This window comes from Lithobates pipiens, unplaced genomic scaffold (genome assembly GCF_037356315.1).
Source record: "Lithobates pipiens isolate NorthernLeopardFrog02 unplaced genomic scaffold, aLitPip1_a1.2 Scaffold_13, whole genome shotgun sequence".
Lineage (NCBI taxonomy): Eukaryota > Metazoa > Chordata > Amphibia > Anura > Ranidae > Lithobates > Lithobates pipiens.
The window spans coordinates 335,734,961-335,762,768 of NW_027507718.1; the positions used below are offsets into that span (position 1 = coordinate 335,734,961).

Sequence of the window (27,808 nt, forward strand, 5' to 3'; positions counted from 1 at the left end):
TGACATGCAAGCGATTACTCAAAAATGAACATGATCTGGTAAAGCTGACACATGAACTTTAACCACTTACAGACCGGACCATTTTGCTGGTCAAAGACCAGACCACTTTTTGCGATTCGGCACTGCTTCGCTTTAGCTGACAATTGCGCGGTCGTGCGACGTGGCTCCCAAACAAAATTGACGTCCTTTTTTTCCCAGCTTTCTTTTGGCGGTATTTGATCACCTCTGCGGTTTTTATTTTTTGCGCTATAAACAAAAATAGAGCGACAATTTTGAAAAAAACGCATTATTTTTTACTTTTTGTCATAATAAATATCCCCCAAAAATATATAAAAAACATTTTTTTTCCCTCAGTTTAGGCCGGTACGTATTCTTCTACATATTTTTTGGTAAAAAAAAACGCAATAAGCGATTATTGATTGCTTTGCGCAAAAGTTATAGCGTTTACAAAATAGGGATAGTTTTATGGCATTTTTATTAATAATTTTTTATTATTATTTTTTTTTTACTAGTAATGGCGGCGATCAGCGATTTTTGTTGTGACTGCGACATTGTGGCAGACACATCGGACATTTTTGACACATTTTTGGGACCATTGTCATTTATACAGTAATCACTGCTATATAAATGCAGTGATTCCTGTGTAAATGACACTGGCAGTGAAAGGGTTAACCAGTGTGTGGCAGTGTAGGGGTTAAGTGTTCCTAGGGGTGTGTTGCTAACTGTGGGGGGGTTGGGCTTTAATTTAGTGAACACTGATCTCTGCTCCAATCACATGGAGCAGAGATCAGCATCACTAGTTGCTAGGCAGAATGGAGAAATGCTGTTTACAACGGCATTTCTTCATTCGGCCGCTCCGTGAGACAATCGTGGGTATGCCCGTGGCGATCGAGTCCGCAGGTCCCGCGACCGAACTCACGGGGGTCCCGACCAGCGCGGGAGCGCGCCGCCGACGGCATGCCCCCGATGGCAGGGCGGCAAATTTAAAGGGACGTGCAGGTACGCCCATTTGCCTGCCCGTGCCGTTCTGCCGACGTACATCGGCGTGCGCTGGTCGGCAAGTGGTTAATAATGCTTCCTATTTATTCTGTCAGACATTCTTTGCTTTTAGGCATTTCATGTCACATTGGGGGTTATTTACGAAAGGCAAATCTACTTTGCACTACAAGTACACTTGGAAGTGCAGTCGCTCTAAATCTGAGGGGTAGATCTGAAATGAGAGGAAGCTCTGCTGATTTTATCATCCAATCATGTGCAAGCTAAAATGCTATTTTTTTTCCTTGCATGTCCCCCTCGGATCTACAGCGACGTTACTTCCAAGTGCACTTGCAGTGCAAACTGGATTTTCCTTTATTAAATAACCCCCATTGACTGCTTACTTTTCCATTGCAGGCAGATTCAATAGCCATTGACTTTTTGTTTGATGCCTAATAATAAATTTAAAAAAATGGATTAACGGTTTAGCATATTTTATCTGTTAATTAATAAGTGATCACATGACCCATTCTATTTGCAGGCTCTGACTGCTTTTGTAAGTGGAAGGTGTGGGTGGGCTGCAGGTTGGCCATAGCAATGTCTCTTTTATACTCCGTAAAGGAATCCTAAATCATTGACTTCCTTCCGCCATGACACTTCCTTTACCTGAATTCCGCCAGCATATCCTGTTCTGACCAAGCTGTGTATTTATCTTATGTATGCCTTCACAACCCACACATTTTTTATACCTTTACTTTACAGAGGGGCTTAAATACACTGTTAAATAGAAAACACTATGTTAACCTTCTAGCTCGTTGCACAAGTAAGATAATGGAGCTCTTTGATTGCGTTGGAGAGCATAATCCGCTCAAGTGTGGTGCCTTGTGTCTTTGTACTTGGTTTTCAAAACTTTTCTTTTTGCTGGGAGTAAATGAAAAAAAAATCATTTTTTTTTAACACTGTAGATCTTTTTATTTTCAAAGTTAAACTGCAGGTTTTTAAAGTATGGAAAGCGGTGCTGTGAGTGGAACAAAACTGCAGAGGATAATTACTGTGGTATATCAGAGAGTTGAATGGATCTCCATTAGTCTTAATGTTATGTCTGCTGTCAGTCAGCTAATATCCACAATAACCAAAGTGTTTCCTTTCTGCGGTCTCCTGCTTAGGCATTAGCAACTTCAAACAGGTATTTGAGATACAGCAGCTTTTGTGTGTTTGACATATTTTTTTCGTGTAATAGCTGAAAGACCTCTCTGTGGCTTTCACTTTAACCATTTCTTATGCTGTTATGTGAACCATAGCGATATTTAATTGTCTTTATATATCTGCCATATACAAATACAATTCAATTTCAGTTGCTTGCAGGCCGGGTTTATAGGTGTATTGTTTGAACCTCTTTTACATAAAGCACATTTTCAATACAATTTTTTTCATTAAACATTTCCATTATACGTATGAGTAAAGTGTTGTGTTTAGGCTTGTATTCTATATCTTGCATATAGGTTACTGGCTTATAAGAGAGCCTGGCTGTCCTTGGTGTTTGAAGTGGTGCAGTTACCAAGGGAGCCAAATAGTTGCCATATATCAAGATAATGCATAAAATGGAAGCTTCGTATGTTTTGTATTTTGGATATTCAGTACCTTTAATATTGCTTTGTTTGCAGTGGTTCATTGATATATTGATATACAGTATAACAGCTATTCATGCTGTCACCTAGTTTCAGAATTTTAAGCTAAAAAAATGTTGCTATATAAACACAAGCAGAAGAGCTGAAGTTCAGTTTTTAGTGCTTTTGCATTAAATATGAATGAGGTTAAGCACATAGACTGTTACCCCAAGGGAATCAAGCAGTGTTGGAAAGAGAAACGGACAACAGAAGCAACATCTTTATTTCACACCCATGTCAGTTATTTCTGATGTGGAACATACATATCTCTAATTCGTTTAGGGATTGAATAAAGCTTGCCTTTTTATTTTACTAGTTCTTATTGGTACTCTTTGCACAGTGTCAACATCAGCAACTTACAAGTGTTCTTCACCATAGGTGTGGTCACTGATTGTGGCATCTTCCAAAGGAGTTGGTGATGGCGAACATAAGTGAATTTACCCTTTATTTTTATATCTAATTAGAGGGGGCATCTTCTCTGTAATAACAATGATTAATTGAGTGATCTAAGCAGGAAACTTGGCTGCCACTGGCTCATGAAGGTGCCCTTTTTTCCCTACCATGAGCATAAACTAGTAGCTAGCGTGCCTGGTTTTGTTTGCCTTCCTCTGGATTAACAGTATTAGAACAGTAACAGGCCTCACCTTAAAGTGTTTTTCCACTTTTGAAGTAAGTTGGGAAAACACTTAATATTTGTTGCATGTCCCCATTCACATGTTTTTTTAAATCTGATTTTTTTTTTCCTTGAAAATATAACATCCAGTGTATATATGTTGCATAAGATAGACAAGTGTGCAGACCACAATAGACGACATGTTCCTTCCAAACATATCCATTCTCTAGCTGGCCAAAAGTACTATACACCATTTCAAACATATAATAAAAGGGATATTTGCAGGGACATTTTGTGGATATGCACCAAATGATTTGCAGGAGGTGGTTCATTTCTTCCCTTTTATACATCACTGTTGCTTGGTTCCCTTGTTAACATACAACTCCCAGGAAGAACAGGCTGCACTAAGGACATTGAATCATAGATGGGGAAACATTGCTGGTTATCTTGGAACAGGTTCTTCTAGTATCTATATTACTGACCCAATGCCTATATCATCTTTTTGTCATAGGGCGTATTGAATACCGCTTAAATTATACCAATGGCACCGTAGGGAGAATCCGGAATGTCCTAGATTTGGAGGTTCCTCTGCAGGCCTTCTCCATATACTTTGGAAATGTCCTAAGTTGGTGCGCTACTGACAGGGTATTATAGTCGCATTTCAGACCCAATAACATAATGACCCGCTGACCTGTGTACTAGAGTTTTTTAGATGAGGAATTATTTACTCCTCAAGCTTGGATCTCTATCTCTAGGTTACTGTTTTTGGCCCACAAATGTATTTTCATTAAAATGGAGATCTACAACATTTTATAACAGGAACAAAAAGTTTTTATTCATTTTTCTTTTAACATTACTGGTCTTTTTTATTTGTAGAGCAAAAAATAAAAAAAGCAAGTGATCTAATACCACCAAAAGAAAGCTTTATTTGCGGGGAAAGAAATATAAAAATGTCATATGGGTACAATGTCGCATGACCGTGCCATTGTCATTCAAAGTGTGACAGCGCTGAAATTGCCCTGGGCAGGAAGGGGGCAAAAGTGCCCTGTGTTGAAGTGGTTAAAACTATGATAGTGACCTCCTTATTTTGTATGTTAAACTGATTTATGGATATGTGGCCTACTTTTTGTTTTTGTATAGTGCTATAGTTCATATGTATTAGTCATACATTTCTTTAGTACTATCAAAGGATACAGATTTCTTTTGTTTTTGTAAAATTGCAAAACTTTGACTAAGTTATTGGGGGGGGGGGGGGGGGGGGCGGCAACGACTTTCAATGCTCCTCACATTTACTATCAATTAGCAGTCTATTGAGCAATGAAGTAAAACCTTAAAGTGGTGTTCCACAGAAAAAAAAAATCATTAAGATTCCTAAAACAAATTAACTTGCCTCTAAATGCTTGTTGCTAGGGGGTCCCTCCTAGTCTGCCTCCTTCAGTGCCTAGGCTGGTGATATCGCTTCCCCTCTGCGCAGGAAGGGCTTAGCTCTGCTCCCTCCCTCCTATCAGTCATCTGGGACACGTGACAGGTCCCAGATGACTGCGCAGCCAATCACGGCACTCGGCAGCGCTCGTGCATGCGTAGTGGGTGCCCTGCTGTGAAGCCACGGCCGGGTGCTCACAGTTAGAATGCCAGCGCCGCTGAGCGTCATCTGTCATTCCCCCGCATCGCTGGACCCTGGGATAGTTAAGTGTCCGATTATTAAAAGTCAGTAGCTGCAGTATTTGTAGCTGCTGACTTTTATTTTATTTATTTTTTAAGGGGAACTCCTCTTTAAGTCCCTGCACAGTCTATTGGCCTAAACAAATTAAGGGAAGGAAAACGCAAGCATATGCTGTACTTAGTAGTATTATAGCTTTCACACGCTATATCCCTTTTAAGATAAATTATTTTCTCTGTGCACAAAATTAATAGTTACATTTTATAAACGTTTTTGTTTATATTGCTTATTAACAAAACCCAAACGGTTAAAAAAGAGAATTATTTCTTGCCTTTTGAGGAATTCTACAAAGTAAATATTAGCCATGTATGCCACAAATGTTGTAAACATAAAACATAATTTATTATGTTCTGTTTAGCATGTATCTTGTACAATGCTTACTGTTGGCAATCGCAAAGATACGACACTCTTTGAGGTTTCATGAATGGAATTAACACAGATGCTTGGTCAATTCCTGATGTAAGCACTAGTTGATCTATATCAGTACATTTTTAACTTGCTTTTTTTTTACGTGGAAGACTGTAACCCTCTCTGAAGCTCTCAACATTGAACTACTCTTTCTTGCTGTTGCCTTGGTTACAGTCCAGATATCCACTTAAATCTTTTTACAGTAATTGGTTACCTATCTCCTCCTAAAAGTGGAGGAAGGGTTATTACTTGTAATGTGATACTATACAACCCATCTAATCCCTTACTGAAATGTTCCTTTCTGGCTGTGCTCATCCTCTTCATGTACCAGTTATTTGCTGCTTCTCAGCAATTGAAAGGACATCCGTATTATGGGTTAAATGTGTTCTTATCCTTTTTTTTTATTTTTTATTTTTTTTCAGTGCATTGTACCAACTTGCAGTTATGATTTTTCTGTATGAGGACAGTTGTCGGTAAAAAAGTAAACTTATTCTTGGTTAAGTTTTGTGAACTGAGCCTAAAATAAAGTAATTATCTACATCATGAGACACTGAGCACCATAGTAATCACTATGTGGGTATATAGGCACCTTCAAGTGATGGATACTTGTATACCCAATACAGGAAGTTCACTCCCTATATAACCCCTCCACCTATCAGGAGTACCTCAATTTCTTCACCAGTGTCTACAGTCTTGGTCACGAGTGAAGATGTTCTTTGAGGAGCTCCAGGAGGGTTCCACGCTGGATTCAAATAGCCTCCACAGACCGTATCCATCCAAAGTGCCACTGATGCCAAGAGGGATGGTACCCGAGCCTTGTATACGAAGCACGAGGTTTTGCCTGTAACGCTACTCTTTGAGGTCTGGACTCAGGGCTTTTTGGTCATGCTCACATTACCGAATATTTTTTCTGATGGGTGCTATACAGGTCCAAGGGAGTGGAACCCCCGATAAAAAGGGACCCGGTCTTGAAGGTTTGCTAAACGCAGCCTGCCGTGATGGGTGAAGTTTGGGTCTGTCTGACTGACTTCAGCAGTATCCTGCGCGGAGGATAAGGGAAGAAGCCTAAGAACTGTAAAAAGTCCACCTATGCGTTTTCTTCCATGAGTAAAATGTTGTCATGCCTTAAAGTCTCCACTAGAGGGAGTAAATGCACATACCTTAGTACAATGCTGCTCAGTCAGCTCAGTGTCAGCTAACAGCATGTGTGGTCTCAGCAAGCCAGGGGGATTCCTCATCCAGAGACGACATGTTTGCATTTCCCCCTGGGGGAAGTCAGGTACAACAGTAGTTTGTATCCCCCCACACGGCTTTCCGACGTTTGCATCCCCACAGAAGCTCATTCATTTCTAAAAATCCAGCCTCCCCTCCTCTCGCTGGTCTCCACTGATCAGTGTATGGCTAGTTTTAACAGAGGGGAGGATGTGCTGAATGACATGTGCGTGGCTTAAGGGTGCTGTGCCATGTGCAGGACGTAAGTCCACGAGGAGTACACTGGGGGAAAACAGAAGCAGACAGAGCAGACGCTTTCAGCGAACAGCTGCAGTCTGGCACACAGGTCGCAAGGAGCGCTGGGGGCACGTAGGGATGTATACAGGCATTTCCAGTACAGGAATAACATTTATACTCGGCACCAAATTATACTCTGCACCAAATATTAGCAGCATTTTTTTTTGCTAGACTTTTGCTCAGCACGTTGTGCATTTACTTAGTGCCTCTGTTTTTTTTTTTTCTTTTATTATGCTCAGCACTATGGCTTCCAAAAAAGACACCACAAAGGTACCAAAAATCCCATCCCCCAGGCGCTGGAAATTCCAGCCGTGCCTCCATGCTGTCATCCTTTCCTGAAATACCAGATATGGCAAGCCAGGGTCATTGGAACCAATTGGTGTTGCAGCTGCTTCTCACATCCCAACCCCTCTATACGTGACTGAAGATGCATTTTCCTCTGCCCTGCATGGCCTAGAAGGAATATTAGCAGCTTTAATCGCATCCTCCATCCAAAAGGATAGGAAGCACGTTAGATCCCCCACCTTAGACCCTTTACCAAGGGATCAGTGGCTACAGGATGAGATGTTACCCTCAGGAGATCAAGAAGAAAGGCAATCTGATAACATCTGAGACAATCTGAGACAACGGTGGATGAACTTCCAGCCTCGCAATCTGAGAAATTGCTGGTAAAATATCTTATGGAGATGGTTTGTTCTACTTTCAAGCTACCCCTAACGGAGTCAGCTGAAAGTTCTATTTCTTCTTTAGGTTCCTTAAAACTTTCACAGCCTTTGCATCTGTTTCCTTTCCATGCATTACTAGAACAGCTTATTTATGTTAAATGGGATCACCCGGCTAAGCATTTCCTCTCCCTCCAAAGAGATTAACAGCTCTCTATCCCATGGAGGAGAAATTCACCAAAAAATTGAATCTACCAGCAGTTGACGCTGCAATTTCCAGTGTGAATAAGTCTAACTTGTCCAGTAGACAATGCACAAATGCTTAAGGATCCAACACAAAAAGTTGGAATTCCTGTTAAAATCCTCTTTTTCCTTGACAGGTGCTGTTACTCAGCCTGCAGTCACTGCAATAGGCATCTGCCAGTCCCTAAAGGACCAGTTTAGACAGGCCCTTAAGGAGGTTCCTGCACAAGCCCAGGAATTGGCCAAACTACCAAGGGCATTATGTTTTGCCATAGACGCCATGAAAGATTCTATTCACCAGGCGCCCTGCCTTGCGCTTGTGCTAGTACACATGCATAAGATCCTGTGGTTAAAAAGTTGGTCAGCTGAAGCACCATGCAAAAGGCTCCTGACTGGTTTTCCTTTTCATGGGGATTGGCTATTTGGGAATAATTTGGATAAATGCATCCAAATGATTTCTAGTGGGAAAAGTACTCTCTTGCCAGTCAAAAGAAAGTATAAACACCCTTCGTTTCAGCGGACTCTTTCTCCTGCGCCAGGGGCACCCACCTCTAGACAGTGGCCATGGCCTCCGCCGTCAGACTCTAGAGGAAAGCCTCAGGGTCAGGACCAGGCACAAAAGAAGTCCTGGTGGCAGAAACCTGCAAAGCAGAATTCCAAAGCCTCATCATGAAGGGGCGCCCCCCCTTGCCAGAGTGGGGGGGGGGAGACTTCTGCAATACTCAGAAGCCTGGAAAGAGGAAATTCAGGACAGATGGGTCATCTCCACGGTGTCCCTAGGTTACAAACTTGAATTTCGGTAGTTTCCAACGTCTCATTTTCTGAGGTCAAACATTCCCAAAGATCCAGGGAAAAGGCAATTTCTGTTTCGGGCACTAGATCGATTATACTGGTTCAGGGGGTGATCATACAAATCCCCATAGAAGAGCAAGGTTTGGGGTTTTATTCAAATCTCTTTACGGTACCAAAACCGAATGGAGATGTCACACCCATTCTAGATCCAAAGATTTTAAATCGGTTCCTGAAGATCCGCTCCTTTCACATGGAGTCGATCCGGTCAGTGGTGACTATCCTACTAGGAGAACTTCTGGTGTCTATCAACATCAGGGATGCGTATTTGCATGTCCCTATATTTCCTGCTCGCCAAAGGTTTCTGCGGTTCGAGGTAGAACAGCAGCATTTCCAGTTTGTAGCCTTGCCCTTCGGGCTGGCTACAGCACCCCGGGTGTTTTACAAAAGTCCTAGCCCCACCTCTAGCCAGGTTAAGGGCACAGGGCATAACAGTACCTAGATGATCTATTACTAATCGATCAGTCGTTGACTTGTTTGGAGAAAAGCATGTGCATTACAACCAGTTACCTGGAAAGTCTGGGTTGAATTCTCAAGCTAGAGAAGTCTTCCTTAAAACCGCTAAAAAGGCTGGAGTACTTGGGTCTGATCATAGACACCGCCCAGAAAAAGGTATTCTTGCCTCAGGCAAAGATCAACTCCATAAGAGAGCTGGTGTGGATGGTCAGGTCAAAAGGAGATCCCTCCATTCACCTTTGCATGAGGTTGTTAAGAAAGCTGGTGCCTTCATTCAAAGCGGTTCCCTATGCCCAGTTCCATTCGAGACTGTTGCAAAACCGTATCCTGTCTGCATGGAACAAAATGATTCAAGCTTTAGACTTTCCAATGCAGCTGTCCCCAAGGGCGTCCCAAAGCCTCAGTTGGTGGTTACTAACCCAGAATCTGCTGAAAGGAAGATCCTTCAGGCCAGTTATCTGGGAAGTGGTAACGACAGATGCCAGCCTTTTAGGCTGGGGAGCATTACTAAAAAAGACTTTCAGGTTACGGCATTGTCCTGTCAGGATCCAATCCGACAATGCCACAGCTGTGGCCTATATCAATCACCAAGGGGGCACCGGAAGTCTTGCAGAGCAGACAGAGGTGAACCATATTCTATATTGGGCAGAAAGGAATGTTCCGTGCCTGTCAGCAGTCTTCATTCCGGGAGTAGAAAATTGGCAGGCGGACTACTTGAGTTATCAGCAGTTATTCCCGGGGGAATGGTCCATTCACCCTGACATCTTTCGGGCTCTTTGCAAAAGACGGGGGACTCCAGATGTAGGTCTTTTAGGCATCCAGATTCAACATGAAGTTAGTCAACTTTGTGTCCAGGACAAGGGATCCACTCACATGTGGAACAGATGCGTTGGTGACCCAGTGGGATCAGTTCTCACTGATCTATGCATTTCCCCCTATTCAGTTACTGCATCAACTTCTTTGCAGGATCAAGCTGGAAAGAAAGCTGGTAATTCTGGTAGCACCAGCATGGCCCAGAAGGTCATGGTATGCAGAAATCGTAAAGATGGCAGAGGAGGATCCATGGTCCCGTCCACTATGGCCAGACCTACTCTCACAGGGGGCGATATTCCATCCTACCTTTTCAAACACTAAATTTAGTGGCTTGGCTATTGAAACCCACATGCTGAAGAAACGTGAGCTTACCGGGTCAGTTATCTCTACTTTGATTAATGCAAGGAAGCCAGCTTCCAGTGCTATATATTGTAGAGTCTGGAGGGCTTATGTTTCTTGGTGTGAATCCAAGGGTTGGCACCCTCGAAAATATATCATAGGCAGAATCCTTGCCTTTCTACAATTAAGGGTAGAGATGAAGTTGGCCTTGAGTACTATTAAAGGCCAAGTCTCAGGTTTATCGGTCTTATTTCAAAGACCACTTGCTACACATTCTTTAGTCCAGGGTTTTATGCAAGGGATGATGCGCCAGTTAAATCACCTTTAAGGCCTTGGGACTTCAACTTAGTTTTGTTAGTGTTACAAAAACAGCCATTTGAACCGATACAGCATATTCCCTTAGTCCTGACAAGGAAGCTGGTGTTCTTGGTTGCTATATCCTCAGCAAGGAGGGTTTCGGAATTGGCTGCTCTTTGTTGTAAAGAACCATACTTGATTATTCATGAGGACAGAGTGGTGTTGCGCCCTCGTCCAGATTTTTTGCCAAAAGTGTTCTCAGGTTTCCACCTGAACCAAGATATTATCCTGCCATCGTTTTTTCCAAAACCATGTTCCAGGGAAGAGAAGCCACTACATTGTCTCGATGTGGTGAAAGCAGTCAAAGTCTATCTAAAGTCGACTGCGCAGATTCGGAAGACTGATGTCTTATTTATTCTGCCAGAGGGTCCTAAGAAATGTCAGGCAGCTTTGAAATCCACTGTCGCTAAGTGGATTCAGCAGGTTAGAATTGAGACTTATGATTTAAGGGGTAAGATTCTACCTTCAAAGCGCACTCTACCAGGTCAGTTTGTGCATCTTGGGCAGTGCGTCCATGGCCTTCATGGCTCAGATCTGTAAGGTCGCAACCTGGTCTTCAATATATACATTCACCAAATTTTATCAGGTGGATGTAAGGAGGCATGAGGATATCGCCTTTGGGCGCAGTGTGCTGCAGGCAGCAGTATACGTCCTCAAGTCTGGGGGTGCCCTACGGGTTGTCTCTCCCTGCCCTCAAATAGCATTGCTGTGGGACGTCACACATAGTGATTACTATGGTGCGCTGTGTCCCATGATGTACAATAAACAAAATAGGATTTTTATAACAGCTTACCTGTAAAAATCCTTTTCTTGGTTTACATCATGGGACATAGAGGTTCCGCCCCTCTTTCTGGGGTTTAAGTATATGACTGAGATTCTCCTGATAGGAGGAGGGGTTATATAGGGAGTGAACCTCCTGTATTGGGTATATCAGTATCCATCACCTGAAGGTGCCTCTATACACACATAGTGATTACTATAGTGCTCTGTGTCGCATGATGTACTCCAAGAAAAGGATTTTACACGTAAGCTGTTATAGAAAAAAATAATAATAATTCAGTCATGTGAAAAGTCAAGTTATTTTTGGAAAGAAAGATCCTTATTCTGGTGTGTGAGCTTTGTGAATTGAGATGCTTGTGTATGTGTAGACATTTTTCTTTTTAGCTGTAGCAGTGCCTTCGTAGATCTAGTAGAAGGTTGGTTCCAGCTATGCAGGATAACAAATATTGATTGTTCATCTCAAGTACACAAATGCAAATTCTTGTGAGAAGCTTTAAGACCCAGCCCAAACACTTTTTTTTATTGTCTAGAACATCTGTGAAGCCTTTTGAGTCCCTATAGAAGAGATTTCTCTTCAGTTCTTGTCCTGAAGAAATGTCTTCAGCATCATTGTAGGACTTCTCTTGCACCTGTTTGAGCTCAGAAGAATATGAAAAAGACAAACCGCTTTTGTAAATGACTTGTTTGTCTTTGTGACAGACCATCTGGCAACCAGCCTGGGTGCTTCTGCCAAAATACAGCTTTCTCTGCTCTGGAACCAGGGATCCAGGATTCTGAACATTGCAGCCAACTAGACAACACTAGATTAGGTGCAAACTGGAACTGACTCTTTTATTGTAAATTCACACAGAATATATACTACACAAAATCAGAAGAGTTTGATCACAATATCCTAAACGATGCATACTGTAAACAGTAATATCAGTATGTCTCATGAACAGCTAATATAAGCAGTAAGCTAATGAACAGCTAGCAACTAACAGCTAGCCATGATCTAATTAACAGTAAGCTAATTAACAACTAGTAACCTAGACAAGCCTATCTGACTCAGGTCATTGCCCACCCAGATTGTTCAGCACCAGTTCCCCAGAAAGAAGACCCAGGACTGTCCAAAGCTCAATAACCAGCTTTCATTTGTGTAATCTGTCCACTAGACAAGTCATCAGACAAAACTGATACAATGTTCCAGCAGTCTGAAAAAGTGGAATTAATTTATCTTCATAGATTTCTTGAGGGATATTATTAACTGTTTCTGTCCCAAGTGGAGGAGCTTTTCCAACTGAGTGTGCAGGGACACCATATTTCCTCTGACCATTAACCTGTACAAGAGTAATATTACACCTTTCTTTCCACTCCAGAAGGGAATCTATTGTCCTTCAGAAAATTATTCCAAGCCTCGCTCTCAGCATTTTTTGTTTATCCCATGCTTTCTCCATGGGATCAGGCTGAACTGAGCTCTTTTCCATGTTCTGACTGGGAGAAGTAGACAACATCCCCAGTCTCCTCCATGGACCATAATCAGTGGGTAGAAGGCTAGCCCCCAATCTCCTCCAAAAGCCTCTGTCCCAGTTGGGTTTGTCACATTCTAAAACAAGCTTTATTTATACTATATCTTATTGTTAAGTATGTTCGAAAAGGCATTCGCCAAGTGGTAAATGTTCTTAGAATTTTCATATGAATTTTTGCACAATCGTTCATTTGAAAATCTGTTGCTGTATAGCCAGATTAAGTCTTCCCCATAGTTTCTAGGGTGAACTTAAAGTGGTTTTAAACCCAGGAAGTATTGTCCATACCGATATTCTTACCCAAACCAAAGTTATATTGGTGTTGCTTGACACAAATCAGTCATTCACTTAAATTTGTAATAAATTCAGACCCATACAGATGCAGTAACGTTTTTGGCTTTAAATAAATGTATTATTGCTATTAAAATGTAATTTGCAGTTTTTGCAACAAAAACATTATTTTGTGCAGAGTTAGGTCAGTGGTCATCAACCTTGTCCTCAGGGCCCACTAACAGGCCAGGTTTTATGTATTACCTTGGGGAGATGCAGACTAGAATACTGCAAACCTGTGATATTTCAGTTATCTTGCAAACCTGGCCTGTTAGTGGGCCCTGAGGACAGGGTTGATGACCACTGAGTTAGGCCTTATGCACATAGGATGCTTTGCTAGCTCTTGCAGACGCCTTTCCTCTTGGCAGCAGCATTTTGGCTTAAAAAATGCTCGACACTTGTGAACCCGTGTAACGTGCTTGGGCACATCAAGTGTTTGGGCATAATTAATTTAATTGATCAGAATAATAATTTTCTGCCCATTGAAATGAATTGACTTTCAAGCTCTAAACGCGCCTAGTGTTAACACAAATGTACACACATAAAGTTTTTTTTTTTTTTGCCAGAACACGGCTGCTCCTGGATGCACTGGCAATAGGCTTTTTTCTGCATCTAAACACATAGGCTAACATGCAGAGGCATTTAGGAGAGAAAAAAAAAACCTTCAGACACCAAGCAAAACATTAAAAACCTCCAGTGTGAATGAGGTTGTTGGTGTCTTTATATACATTTTTTTTTTTAAATGACAAACGTGTCATACTTGCCTCCTCTGTGCAAGAGTTTTGCACAGAGCGGTCCCGGTCCTCTTCTGGGGTCCCCCAGTGGCGCTCCTGCCTCCTCCTCTTCTTCCGTGTCCCACAGAGAGTCGCTTTCCATTGGGGCACTCGTGCGGGTGCACTCCCGTGTCCTGCTGCTGTGTCCATTGACACAGACAGCAGGACTTGGACACTGGATTTGATTGACAGCAGTGGGAGCCAATGGCTTCTGATGCTATCAATCTATCCAATGAGGGCCTGAGTGACTGGACCTGCTTTGCTCACCCCTGTTGCTGGAAAGATCGGGTTCAGGTAAGAAACATTGGGGGCTCTGGGGGTTGCTGCGCTACAGATGGTTTTTAACCTTCATGCATAGAATGCATGAAGGTGAAAAACCCTGTGGGTTTACAACTCCTTATCTTGCACCAATTATTTTCCTATTTTTTTTATGTTATTAACTAATATTTAAACCTTTTTGATTTACGATGTTAGACCTTTAACATACATGTTTATACATTTTACATTTTAAAAAGCACAAAACTGAAAAACAAAAATTATTTCATTTGTAAATAACTTTGCAATGCTTTGTACCAGAATCATAACTTTAGAGTCATTTTAAACAGGACAAATGTCAGAATAGAATGTGCATTTTTCCTGCAGTAACACTGCAGCAATGTTTAAACTGCTTAAAAAAAATGTGTTTTGTGTTTTATTATCTTAAAGATTGTGAGAGAAAATAAAATCCATTGTTGCAAGATAATCTCCCGAAAATAAAACATTGTTTGTCCTTAAAAAAAAAAAAAAGTGTTGCCTTTTTATTTGAAGTAATGACAAACTTGTCGCTGAAACATTCAACAGGTCCATAGCAGAATTGTAAAATAGGGGTGAGCAGGTGTGAGAGGAAAAAAAAGGCATATTAGTGATGTCCATAAAAGAGAAATGTCAGCTAGAATGAAGTTGCTATAGGCACCCACACTTTGTGCTTTTTCCTACAGTTTGTTTTAATAAAGTGTTTGTTATTTCTTCAGATCTGTTTGATTGAACACATGCTAATTGAAAAAGTACATGGGCCATGAGAAGCCACTCATTGATAAACACACAATATTTCAACATGAACGTGGTGCTGCTAGAATCCGTTCCACATTGTTAAGTCCAATTTCAAAGCTGATCAAAAATGTATCTGCATTCCTGTGTAGCATTTCATTTCTCTGCCTTTTAAAATGTGTCACAGTTATCAGTGTTTGACCTAACCAGAACATTTCTTCTTGCCAAATTGAACAGCTTGTTTTGTTTTTAACACACAGCAAGCTGATTGGAGCAACAAGAATGTTTTTATTGAACGAATTATTTAAGGGCCCTTTCACATGGGCATTCCGATTAGGTTTGCCTGTCTTTGAGGTGGACCTGATTGGAAGCTCCATGCAACTCTGTGCGCAGGCTGATGTAAACAAACTTGTTTTTGCAAGTCACCTTGTCCTCGTTGATAAGTACAAGGGCCTCTTCGTCGCCTTTGGGAATCTGGAAGTTTGGAAGCCCCCTTTAATAAGTTTGTCACATAACAAAAACACGTCTGTTAGACAGTTTGGGGTGCCATTAAGAACAGCACTGCAAGCAAAATGTGCATTTGTAGCATATTCAGGAACGTTTCTGTGCGCATTCCCGGAGTGCACCAGAGTGAATAGGGCCCAAATTCCAACTACTAACTGTCAGGGCTAGGCTCAGTCCTTCCTTCTCTGAGCTGGCCACTCAGCTGTCGACTAATTGCCAGCTCATATTGCTCCACAGTTACTCATTTGTTGATGATATCCTGCTCGTCAGTCCTGCCTACTTAGGCCGTCCAGCCCAGAGGATCTCTGCCTTCGCCTCAGTTAACATCACAGAGACGCTCTCCTGCATTCCTGTTAAGACTTGCTTGGCTGACATGCCTTCTGGCCTCAGGCCCTGCTTGCTGTTTTACTGCGCTCATCTCCGGCTCCCTGACTTTTGGCTTGTCTGACTATCCATTCCAGTTCCTGAACTCTAGCTATGTTTTGACTATGTTTTGTTGTATTTACTTTTATTATTAACAAGTGTGATTTAACTGTACTTCTGTCTCGGTCTTACTTCATGGTTTCTAACCCTAACATTATCTATTCAAGGGCCCTACACTGCCTCTTTAGTGCCTCTCTAATGGCCTCTGAGCGGTATGGCTTTACTGATCAGTTCTGAGCAGAGTTAGGCACCCTAATGCCACATACACACGGCCGGAATTTTCGACAGCAAAGGTCCGACGGAAATAATCAGTCGGACAGTTTGATCATGTGTGGGCTTCATCGGACCTTTGCTGTCCAAAAATCAGACGGACTTTAGGAATAGAACATATTTCAAATTTTTCCGCCAGACCCAGTTCCTATGGAGAAATCCACTCGTCTGTATGCTAGTCCAATGGACGAAAACTAACGCTAGGGCAGCTATTGGCTACTGGCTATGAACTTCCTTATTCTAGTCCGGTCGTACGTCACCACGTTCAAATCCGTCAGACTTTGGTGTGATTGTGTGTGGCCAAGTCCGTTCATTCGTAAAGTCCATTGGAACTCCGCCAAAAGTCCTTCGGGAAGACCATCGGACCTAGTCTGCCGGAACGTCCGGTCGTGTATACGCGGCATAAGGGTCCATTTACACCACTTGTGTGGTCTTTTAAACACACTTACGTCAAAGTGCATTGACATGTATTTTTGTTAACATATTTAATGTTCTCCTTAAGCAAACTTAGTACTGTCAGATGGCATATTTATCAGTCCACAAAGAGTCAGTTATTCTATGTATGTAATTAGTATACTAGTAATTTAATCTAACACACTGCCATTTGCTATGATCAACAGTTACAAGTTGATGCATACAATATGTCATACCTCATATACAATACACATGCTAAATGTTGGATCAAAGTCTGGTTATGGGCAAACTGTATTTCTTAGTACTTTGGATGTATTAGTACAAACCAGATAAAAGAACCTATTAAAATATTTAGCAATCTACAAGTGCAAGACAATTAGAAAGTTGAGAAAAATTCTCTCTGCGACTGCATGCAACACTAGGTTTTACATATCCATACACTGTATGGGAAGTGTTGTTTATTTTATTTTTTTGTACAGAGAAAGCTGCCATCTTTAATCGCTTTGCTGCTCTGTGTGAATGTACCCATACGTCCCTCAGAATGGGTGCTCCACGCGGGCTCGTCCTGTAAAGGATTGGGATGTGTCTTTCGGACACAGCCCATCACAGATCAGCACATGGTCACTTTGATTGGCCCTTCTGATCATGTGATGGTTGTGTCCAATCTCAGCCATCAAACAGTGTAAACCGAGACATATGTCTGTGTTGGCTCTCTGTGACAGCTCTGTGTTACTGATGATTTAGTGTTCAGTTACAGAGATTACACATACTGCAGCCACCCCCACAGTACACAAAGCACCACTTTCCAAGTGTCCCATGAATATCTGTACCATTGTGCCATGAACATGTGTATCGGTGCACAAAAACATGCAGTAATGTTCCATTGTAACATCATCTGTCAGTGTCCGCTAGTGGACAATCAACATCTCTCAGTTTACAAGGCCACAAAAACATCTGTCAGTTTACAAGTGTCCCACCAATAAAAAATGTATAGCACCCCCCCCCCCCCCCATGCTCGTGTGCAAAAGTGAACGCACACGTCCATTTCGCATGCATACGTTAACCGCAATTCCACCACACATGAGGTATCGCCGCAAACGTCAAAGCGAGAGCAATAATTATAGTACTGGTCCTCCTGTGTAACTCTAAACTGGTAACCAATAAAGGCTTATAAAGCGTCGCCTATGGAGATTTTTACATACCAAACTTTGGCACCATTTTACAAGCATGCACAATTTTAAAATGCGTGACTTGGTTGACTATTTTCCCGGTGCATATATTGTCTTTGTGTGCACTGAAATTCATTAAAGTGTATTTATGCTTTAGTGTGTGAAATTGCCTTTGAAAAACCACTGCGCAAATAGCACGTGACATAAAAATTTGCAAAAGTTAACATTTGGTTCTCTAGGGCCTCTGCTACATATATAATATATACAGATTTTTACTTTTAAAAAAGTGTCAGAAGAAGACCTGGTCTTAAAGTAGAAAATGGTACTCCTTGGATGTTGCGCCACTCTATATATGGTCAGGCTGTAAAAAAGTCACACACGGTATCGCCATACTCAGGAGAAGCAGAATGTGTTTTGAGGTTTAGTTGCAAGTATGCCTATGCTGTTTGTGAGAAATAACTTGTTAATATTACATTATTTACTAAATACCTTAGAGGGTCTACTTCATAAAAGGGGTAATTGTGTATTTGTACTGTCTTGGCATGTTAGGGCCTCAACAAGTGAGATAGGCTGTCAGTACATCAGGAGTGATCATTTTCAGTGATTGGCACCATACCTTGTAGACTATATAACTTTCACAAGGAATAAATAATATACACTGATTTGGGATATTTTTTTACCAAAGAAATGTAACGATATACATTTTGGTTACTTTTTTTTTTCAAACATTTTATTGAAAGGAATAAAGCAATACACATTGAAAACAATGGTCTAAATGTGAACGAGCCATGAAATGGAAATATTTACAGTAGCCAAAGTCAGTGAGCCGTTGGGAAATGGTCAACTTTGGAGGGCCTAAGTGCTTAGAAGGATAAATACAGAGTGTAATAAACTAACAAACAACATTTTGGTTAAAATTTATAAAGGGCAAATTACTTACTTGCAAAATTGTATAACGGAAACTAAGAAAAATGTATTTTTTTTTTTTTATTTATAGTGCAAAAATAAAAAACCCAGTAGTGATTAAATACAACCAAAAAAAAGCTCTATGTGAAAAAAAAAAAATTATAAACATTTCATATGAGTACAGTGTTGTATGAGTAATTATCATTCAAAGGGCGATAGCACTGAAAGCTGAAAATTGGCCTGGGCAGGAAGGTGCCCCTGTATTGAGGTGGTTAAATGCACTTCGTGCCATGAATAAGCAGTGAATTGTAAGATAACTTGGTCCTCTGTTCATGGCCCGGTTTATTCGGTTTCACCATGGACTGGGTATAGTTGGGGGAAAAAGCTACTAATTATTGTTGGCTTATTTCTGTTCCAAGAAAAGTAAGGGGGTCTTTGGGCAAATGTACCTAGATAGATACAGACTAACTTTATACTGTTTGATTCTACACGGTGGGAAAAAATACCATGAAAATTTGAAAACCTAATGAAACCAAGTAAAACCCAACAAGAAACTTGTATTAGTTGTATTTATTTATTTTTTATATATATTTACAGGACAACGCAGGCGCACACTCCTTTGGTTTCCTGGATAAATAGTGAATCGCCTACAATATCTAGTGAACCTATCTCACCAGTTGTAACACAACCATCACCTGCTATAGACACTGAAACATCGCCTGTACACGTCACATCTCCACCTACTGACAGGTACTAGCTTTCTTTTCTTCAAACTTTACGTTTGATTTTTTTATTTTTATTTTTATACCATTGCTGACCCTCTCCAGAAATGGTGGTTACCTGGCTGTTATGCAAATCCACTAAATCTAGTACTTTCTAAGTTACTGACCCCCAGAAAAAGTATGTGAATAAGGATTTCTGATTTCACTGCCTGCATTCATGTTACAGGGTAGTGATTTAGAAAGTGCTGAGGCTAGAACCAGCCAGGCAACATTTTTAGAAGGAAAGGTAAGTAATGGAAACCTCCATCTTGTTTTCACAGCTTCCTTGTTTTTCTGTGAAGCAATGCTGAACATTTGACAAAGGTGTAAAAATAAAACTGCACTAAAAATTATACAATCCCTAAAGGCAGCAACTGTGAGATATGCACAATGAATAAGTAAATTGTAAATAGAACTGCTCTCAAACACCAACATAAATTGATATATATATATATATATATATATATATATATTAAAAAAAAGGAAAGAAAAGGAATCCCAAAAGTAAATATCGTCCTTGCAGGTGAATCAGTATAATACCACCAATAAAAATAGTGAATATAGTCTGAAATATAATTGTTTTGTGAAGTGTCCTTCCAGTGAAGTTAACATTGAACACCACAAACGAACTGCAACCTCCACCTCAAGAAATGCACACTTACCAGCTTAAGTGGACCTACTATTAAGGGAGGCTTCAATCACTTGTGGCTAATACCCAGCCATGGCCTTTATCTGATAAGGGGGATATCCTAATGGCAACTCCCACTTAATATAGATTTCATAAAGTGAAGGCACAGCAACACTCGTAATAGTGACTCACCCAAGACATTCCACAGGCTCATAGACACTAAATCCTCCCTCAGAGTAATAGGCTCGTAGAAATTACCCAAAAAGATAATGATTGCCATAGTGTAAAACCAACAACTTTAATAAAACCAGTAGACATATTGCTCTTGCATCAACAATGCTTAAAAAAAGCATGAAATAGCACAAGCTGGCTAAAGCAAAAATTACCATCATTCCAGGATCACATGCGTTTCAGCACAATCCGTCGTCCTGGGGCACTTCCTGCAAACACGATATTTACATTTTCTTAACTTTTTTTTTGTTTTATTATATACATATCTCAATTTATGGTGGTGTTTGAGCGCAGCTCTATTTACAACTTATTTGACAAAGGGGTCATGGTAGCCCGCTATGTTTACTACTATACTGTAAGTAGTACACATTAGATACATCCTCATCTTTATTGTAAAAAGTAGTAATTTGTTAAGCAGCTCTATTTGCCTTGGAAGCTCTGCTCTGAGTTTCTGCTTCTTTGGTTTGTCACAAGGTACCATAGATACGTATGTGCTTTATGTCAAGATTTTCATCCATGGCTAAAATATTGCTACCCAAGGAGATGTAGCTGCTGGAGGGCTTCAGTGTTAGATTTAACTTCATATGTCACACAGTATACAGTGTGCTGAAAGTAGAGATTAGCATTCTGTAAATTATACAAGGGCCAGAGGTAGTCATTCCATGTCTACCTGTCACATCAGTTAACTTTATGAAATTGTGACAATAGGAAACTGTGTTGTTCCCATCTCTAAATCTTTATGCTTTACACTCATGGATACAACTGTGCTTTCATACACGATTAAGGAATTTCTTTACAGCATGCTAATATATGGTTTCTTATGTGTATAGTATTTTGTTTGAACAATGAGAATATTATCAGTTTTAGTAAGAGTACTTGTTTTTGTACTTGTACTTGTTTTTGCAGTATACCTGGAAGGAAGGCGATAGCGGTCTATCCTTGTGAGGCAGAGCACAACTCGGAGTTATCATTTCAAGTAGGCGAAGTGTTTGAAGATGGTGAGTTATTTATTTATTTTTCAAGTAGACATATACTTGGTCATGTTGAATTTGGTATCCCAATTAGTTGAAGTCACTTAAATCAGTAAATCTGCATCATATGCTTAAAATCACTAATCATTTCAGCATTAGAAGCATCTTCCAGTGCCATACACACTGTGCTTAGAAAACAGGTCAAGGTGTATCGCTCCTTATAAGAGTTCATATTCCTAAAATGGATTATGCAGCATACATCCACCTAAAAGTGATTATTGAATATTGCATCCTTAAAACACCACACCTCGTGAAATCCGCTCCCCTAAGGTAATGAACTCACCAAAACTGCAAATGCAATATGCCTTATATTTCCAATCTCTTTATTTTGCATGTAGTTACACCATGTACGGGGTCCTCCTCCAATCGCAGTTTTCCATAAACCATGAAAAAGGTGGGGAAAAACTACATAGCGTAATTCTGTTTAAAATTGTATTTCCAATAACCCCCATGATTTAAAATGTGCCTACAAGCATAGAAAAAGACTTGCATTAGATGTCGCAAATAGTGCTGTTCAGCCTGCATGTATACACTCGCCGCTCTCTGGAAATCTTGATTGCAGTGATACCCGAGTCGAGTTACATACTGCGAATAGACTGGAAAAGGTTGTGTGGTCACGCACTAACATGTTTCGTCATCACACCCTTGTCAGACATCTGACTTATTATTGTTGATAGCGACAGCTAATGGTGCAAAGTGATTTGTATCTATATTTATTTTAGTTTTTGTACTAACCATATATGAGCGCTGGGGTCAGTGATATTTATTTTCTGATATTGTTATTTTAAATCGTTAAGTTAAATTTTTTATTTTTTTTCGTATCAATTAAAGCAGTAGTAAAAAAAATCTGCTGCAAGGCAGTGTCATAATGGGCTCGTATTCATCGCATGCTAACCCATTATTACCTTAAAACTCCTTTTTTTTTTTCGATGCTTTCTTCTGGGCATCTATTTAGTTCTCTTTCCTATGAGTGGGCTGGGCAGCTGTTTGTGCCATAAGCAGCTACTGTATGTGTGTATTGGACACTTTTTGTGTATCCAGCAGGAATCGCCACAGGTAATCGCTGGCTGTGCAAAAACCTGTCAATTATAGTGAACAGAGCCTGTGGCCCCACCTAGCTCACAGGATTTCTGCTGCTACAATTTGCACCAGATTAAATCGCTGGTTTGAATGTAGCCTAAATGAGAACTGGCCTCAGGCAGTCTCTAGCCTTTCTATTGGGAAAGTTCATGCTGAGCTGCCTAAGAAGTTTTGGGCTGTCCCCAGAAAAGCAAGGCAAATCTTCCAATCGGGACATTAGTTCACGTTACCTGGGGGTCCCCAAAAGATTTGCAGGGATTTAATATCACTTCCTGTTTGCATATGGGGCAGGAAGTAGAGGTAATTCTCCCAAATAGGACAACAATGGCAAAAATACTGTAAACCTTAAAGGGGAAATAACCCTACCTTATTCTAGCCAAAATGAAGAAAAATACAGTTATACTTTAATTTGATCACCTGCCCTTGTTTCCATCTAGTGCGTGCCAAATGCAAAGCACTGGTAGGTCTGGGTTCCCTTTACAGCAAGAAGCTCAGGATTTACCATTATAGCCCACTGCTTTGTATAGTGCACCTAGACAGCTAACCATGATCAAAAGAAATCTGAAATTCACTGCATCGCTTCACCTTTTATTGATCCTTCATGCAGAATACATCAGACAGTGTGGGGTACAGTAAAAGTTGATGCGTTTTGTGCTGTGGCTAGCACCTACTCATCACTTCAGGTATGTGGTTATGAGTAAGCTCTAGCCACAGCGCAAAACCCATGAACGTTTACAGTACCCCACACTGTCTATGATATCTTTTGCATGAAGAATCAATAAAGGTGAAGTGTTGAAACGAATTCCGTATTTCTTTTGATTGTACAGTATCTGCAGACAAGCTGTGCTAGCACCCTCACCTAAACCTTGGCTACACTGTGGCTGGATGGCTAATGTGCTCACCTGGAGTGGCTTTCTCTTTGGTGGTGAATTGTCCTAGACTGCTAACCATGTTTCAAGTTATACATGCTCTTTAAAGGTATTTCATAAAGCAGTTACAAATACTTTCCAGTGATATTTGCTAACTTTTTTTTTTATGGTTTTAATTTCATATTTGTTGTTTCTTTAATGCAGTACATTACTCAAGGGAACCAGGTTGGCTGGAGGGAACCCTAAAGGGCAGACGAGGACTTATTCCACAGAACTACGTTCAGTTCCTCTAGCAGTATGGACTTGAAGCTCAGACGCTGTACATGGTATCCATGGATTTTTGTTCCAGTTTACTTGTGTCTTGTTTTTGTGACTGCGCAGACCACTTGGCCAGATGGTGAAGGCCCCCTATATGCTGAGAAATACAACTAACATAGTATTTACTGACCTATAGCACTCCTCTCCGGTGATCTTTGCTGAGTGACCTTCCAGGCGTAGAAAAACCTTTAAAAAAAAAAAAAATCTCAGCGAAGGTAGGGGGCACTAAGAATAGGTGCACTATAAGTGCATTTGTTATTTAAAGGAAAGGACAAGCAATACTGCCAAACCTAAAACGTGTTTTATTTAATGTTTGCATTTGTTATTGTTTATTTTTATTTGTTTTTATCAATCACTGCTCCAGGCAACTAGTATACTTTGATTATTATGTCACTCATTTCACAGTTTCATTCCTGAGAGTATTTTGTGTAATTATATTTAAATAGTGTGATGTAATGCCTTCCTGGCTACAAATTAAATCACATGCATGAATTGACACACAGGACATATATTTGTTTTTACTGACCTGTAACACTGGTGGAGTGACTAGAAGTCCCAGCATTCCTTGCCTGCGTGAGACTAGCGGGATATGCTTGTACCTTTAATTCATCCTCCGCTGGGGAAGATAAGTTGCCGGACACTGTTCAGCATTTTTGATGTGCAATCTTCTACATACTATGACAATTCATTGGAGAGTAAAGGGGAAAAAAGACAATGTTGCATTTTATACTACTTTTTACATTTACTCTTTTGTAGCAGTCACTTTTATAAGCTTACACTTGTTCAGTTTTATTGTTTTTAAAGTATAGTTACTGCCAAAATAAACTATAAATTTATCCAAAATAAAATATTATTAGTTCTGTAGTTGTGTGTTTATTTTGTTGGAAAGAAATACATCTGTAATAGCTCCTTGTGCCTATTTTTACCAGTTAAACGGTATTAAATTGTACAGTATATGAAGAAATATTACATATATATGCAGTGTGTTTGTAGTATATTCTTATATTTTAGTAGTGATGCTTACAGAGCAAGACTCTGGAGCAGCATTAAAGGTCGTTCCTACCATATAAAGTGTACCAGGAAACATTTGCATACATGAACTCAACATTTAGTAGTGAGATCACTCAATTTCTTTTCTTTTCCTAAACTGCTGCCAGAACTATAGTGTATCCAATCCATCAGAAAATCACTATTAGTGTCCACCCTTATATAACATATTGTACAAGGTGCTGTATTGCATCTTACCAGTCCTTAGTTGCAGTGGCTTCATTTTTCTTTTTCAAGCTTTTTTTCTTTTATTTTTACCCTGGTAATTCTGCCATTAACACATTTTCTGTCCTGGGGTGACAGCGCTAATTCACTGAACTATATCAACGGAGGAGCAGTGTTTTCACCTTAAGACAAGGAGTATGTTAAGGCTTTAGAACACCTTTTCCTCATCTACATAAGAGATGACCATGAATAATGTACAAGCTTTAACCAGGAACTGATCGGAGTCACAAGCCTGCTATATACTACTGATAAGAAAAGGTATTTAGCAGTTTATCTTTACTAAAACTATTGCATTTCCATGTTCTGTGTACTGTGGAAGACCAGATATAGTGAATGCAGGGTCCTGGGTTTAGTAACACTTTAAGTGAAGGACTTTGTGCAGGGTGTCACTCACATTGTTCCTCATTGGCTTTGTAGGATCCCAGCCTGGTTCTGTTCTTCAAAGATCACCCTTTGAACTTATTGGGGATATTCCTCTGTCTATCCTTTCTAGCAAGCTTGTTTTCATTTTATAAGGAGAGGTTGAGTTGGCAGGCTTATCCTGTAAAGAAGTCCAAACACAAAAAAAAAACAGCACTGACCCCACAACCAACTCTCAAATGTTCACAGTCTATATAGAAAAAGTTCTCTTGCTCTAGGTGCTGCAGCTCTTTAAAAGATCCACCGGGTGCCAGACTTAATCTGAAATGTACAAGGAAAACAGAGCGCATGGCTGCCCTAGTGTAATTCCATTTTAATGATACAAATGCAAAATCAAACAATAGAGGAATGTGCTCACAAACATGGGACTTAGATCGCATGTACAGCAGTATGTCTCCCTTCCTGGCCTGTATAACTGAGTTGGCTCCCAAGAACGAGTGGTGATGGTATGAGAAGGCACTGTGGACTCTGTTTCTTCTTCTCATTAGGCTGTGTCTGCTGTAGGGCACGCGCATGGTCCAGCCGGCGCTGCGTGATGTCACTCGTGGCAGGAGAGGAAGTAAAAGGTAAGATATCTCCTCTTTAGCTAACAAAAAACGGTTGCCAAGACTACATGTTTCAGAGACGTGGCCTCCTTCAGGCCACGCCCTTACCACCTCTAGCCTGTCTTTATATGAACCCTCCAGCCCTCAAAACTTTTTTTAGGACATTGTTGCTAAATATCAGGCTCTCCCCTCTTTGAATGTGTTTCCTGTTGTGAACTCTTTGCTCCTGGTTTGTCGAATGGTATTGGTCGTCCCGGGGGAGGGGCTGGAGGGTTCATATAAAGATAGGCTAGAGGTGGTAAGGGCGTGACCTGAAGAAAGAAGCCACGCCTCCAAAACATGTAGCAGACACAGTCTGACGAGATGAGGAAGTCCCATGTTTGTGAGTGCAATCCTCTATTGTTTGATTTTGCATTTGTATCATTAAAATGGAATTACACTAGGGCAGATGTGCGCTCTTTTAAAAGGATCATAGCCGATCACATGGTAAAAAGCCGCCGGCCAATGGCGGTTTACCAGTGTCGCGATGAGCAGTGTTCCTGGATAACATGCTGTCACCAACTTGCACGCTCACGTTTGCACGCATTTGGCACACAAAGTGGGGAGGTACCATCAGTGATCAGCCATGACTTCATCATCGCCGATCACTCGCATGCCCTGTTTAAATGGACGAACGTCATATGACGCCCCGCCGGAACAAGAGCCGCGCTGCCCGGCTGTCATATGAAAGTGGGTGGGCGGCAAGCGGGTAAGGACACCTCCCCTACCACACTCTGTGAGTCTTCAGTTTTTGCTAGTGTCCTAAGGTGATAGACCTCTTCCACCTTAGGGAAAAAACACTTAGTCTAACTAGTTTATTATTTCAGCTATGGATTCTACAATCTACCTGTTATTGTGTAATACAGCAAAAGAAGTAGTCCATCTGGGTGAGTGCAACCTCTGTAACATTCTGTGTAATGGCCTGTACTATTGCTTCAGTCACTGGATCCTGAATGGGTACTTACCTCAGCACTTGTGTAGTGGGTGTAATTAGTTGCAGGATTCTATACAGTTTCAGGGTTATGGTCCATTCCTATGGAACAAGGTCCACAAAGACCTCTTGATGGGAAAAACCTGGACCCTATATAGAGACAAGTACAGAAGAGTTTTTCTGTATCCCTGACTGTTACTGGTTAAAACTGAGGCTTGTTTTGAAAGTAATAAAGACTTTCAAGGTGCCACATCCAAAATTAGGAAAAATAAATGTAACCCAGAAAAGGGGCATAACTCCCTACCAGCCACCAATATATGATTATTAGCACACCACAAGACAAAAATTAATAAATAAACAATTAGCCCATTGTAACCTCATTCAAATATAACACCACATATAAAAATAACACCTATACAGGGATTTACACCATACAAAATCGAAAAGTATTTATAATACCCTCTGTGAATTGGTACAGTATCTGGCCTGAACTTCTATACACATGTGTATATATAATGTTCAATATGTATTATATAGACAGATGTCTCCAAATCTAGATGTCTGGCAATGTGTTTCGCAGTAAGGTTGCTTCATCAGAGCAAAGATCAGAGCTAAACATATAGGGAAAATTGCATACGTTAAATCTCTATATTTTATATATATAAAATGTTTATTATAAGTTAGATCTTCAACAATTTCAGAGTATGATCACAGTTAGTACTGTCCGATTAAAAGGATATGGCACTACAGAGTCTGGGCTGGTGGAAGTATAACGGGGATCATCGCCTCTACTGGTGTGTTTAATTAAAAAGTGGGTGAGTATATAGACCTTTAAAGAAAATATAAATAGATATATGAATAGAACAGGATGTGATTATAAATATGATAATCGAATACGCACATTTGGCCAAGTGTCCAATACACATTTATGAACTCGATGGGATAGGTGCCCAAAACAGCTAAAGGGGAAGT

At 40.6% G+C, this 27,808-nt stretch overlaps 1 protein-coding gene across 4 annotated transcripts in view; it reads left to right on the forward strand.

The window, feature by feature from the left end:
• Positions 1 to 24,493, forward strand: part of ARHGAP10 (Rho GTPase activating protein 10) — a 433,763-nt gene extending 409,270 nt beyond the window's left edge. For 3 of the 4 annotated variants that reach the window (XM_077477008.1, XM_077477011.1, XM_077477012.1), the window contains 3 exons: positions 19,309 to 19,461; positions 21,238 to 21,329; positions 23,516 to 24,493. In XM_077477008.1, the coding sequence (XP_077333134.1) occupies positions 19,309 to 19,461; positions 21,238 to 21,329; positions 23,516 to 23,604 (334 nt within the window). In that variant the 3' untranslated portion in view covers positions 23,605 to 24,493. Of the gene's footprint in view, positions 1 to 19,308; positions 19,462 to 21,237; positions 21,330 to 21,700; positions 21,757 to 23,515 lie in introns of all 4 variants that reach the window. The other variant, XM_077477009.1, reaches the window with a different exon arrangement.
• Positions 24,494 to 27,808: the final 3,315 nt, after the last annotated feature.